Source organism: Apodemus sylvaticus, chromosome 8, assembly GCF_947179515.1.
Source record: "Apodemus sylvaticus chromosome 8, mApoSyl1.1, whole genome shotgun sequence".
In the NCBI taxonomy this organism is placed as follows: Eukaryota; Metazoa; Chordata; class Mammalia; order Rodentia; family Muridae; genus Apodemus; species Apodemus sylvaticus.
Window position 1 is genome coordinate 73,996,336 of NC_067479.1, and position 1,539 is coordinate 73,997,874.

Consider the following 1,539-nt stretch of genomic DNA (forward strand, 5'->3'; position numbering starts at 1 on the left):
GTCTACTATAGACATGACTGCATTCTTGTGAGGGCGTCCTGCTGCTTTACATTGTTGAAAGTAGATTTCTTGAAAGTAGATGAGAGTATGAAAGGGAAAACAAGAGGAAGTAGAGGAGGTCAGTGACCATGTAAATCACTGCTTCCCTGGTCATCAGAGGAAATTAAGGAAAAAAGAAAATTCTACGTGATTTCTATTCCAGAAGCCAAAGTCAAGTTCTCCTGACCCTGGGTTCCATTCTCAATGCTGTTGATTAGAGTGCAGGGAGACAGGGCCTTTGTAGTGTACAGTTGCCACAAACCAACTGCACAGAGAACTATTTGTACAACCACTCAGGAAAGCCGTCCATCTAAGCTAGTTAGGGAAATAGATGTAAAACTCCAGCTGCAAAGGGAGACTGGAGAAGGCAAGCTGTGACCCCAGCTTGGTCTGTCTCTGGCCCAATGGTCTAATCCTACACTCATGTGACCCCTTCACCTGATCCTGCAAATGAAAACTCCCCTGCATCTCTGCCAGGCTCAGCCCACAGCAGGGCTCTGCTGGAGCCTCAGCTGCAGGTTTGGGTATGGGCTGCAGGTGTCTGGAGAGCACTGTGCACTTGCTGCACAGAAGTAGGTGGCTGAGTCTCCAGGCTGAGAGTCTGCGATGTGCAAGGAGAGCTTTCTCTCACTTTTACTTAAGAAGATTGTGAATCGTCCATCTTCCTTTTTATTGGATACTGATCGTATGGCTGTCAGGAGTGCAGGGCCTTCCCCAGGGAACTGCTGGTACCATGGGAAGTAGTCAAAAGCGCTGTTCTCATAACTGCAGTTCAGAACTGTGGTTCCTCCTTCCTGGACTGTCAGAGACTGGGGACTTTGTCTCACCTGCTGCTGATCATGACCCTCCTTCTGCTGGCCACTCACCCCTGTGTGGATAAATAACAAGTGTTGTTAGGTTCCCAGGAATGTACTTCATGCTTAGATACCATCACTTGCCTGGTGCACCAAGTCTCTCATGCCTCCTCATTAATCCCACACCCTCAGGATTCTCCTCCATGACTCACCAGCTAGGTGGAGGCCTAGGAGTAAAAACGATGCTGTCAGGATCGTACCCATTCTCCATAGACTGAAGCTTGGGGGGAACTCAGGGGACCTTTTATCTCCCACAGAACACTGACTCCAACTTCACAAGCACCTCAGTTCTTTCAGCAGGCTCCACCCTTCACAGACACTTTGTCTGAAGCTCTTTCTGACATAGGAAGCATTTCCTGTCTTTCTCAAATTTAGTATCGATGAAAATAAAGTCATGAGGATTACAAATCCCTTCCTTATAAGGATATCACACATCAATGGTAACAATGTATGTTGTTATGGCCACCAAATAAAGCAGTATAGATATTGATCTACCCGTAGATCAAAAGTCATCAAAGAAGTTTCTTACAGTAGATGAGAATTAACATCTGCGGGTTAATTCCATCTGGACAATGTACATAGAGTGAGAGGCTTTGGAAAACTTAGCTCTAAATGGGATATTCTTATCCATATACTCCCCTCAAAG

General features: G+C 46.1%; 1 gene segment (V, D, J or C); it reads right to left on the bottom strand.

Annotated features, from left to right (window-relative positions):
* Positions 1 to 518: 518 nt before the first annotated feature.
* LOC127691585 (T cell receptor alpha variable 23/delta variable 6-like) lies at positions 519 to 1,218 on the bottom strand. The segment is given in 2 exon segments: positions 519 to 907; positions 1,046 to 1,218. Coding segments are annotated over 2 exon segments (441 nt in total).
* Between the last annotated feature and the right edge of the window lie 321 nt (positions 1,219 to 1,539).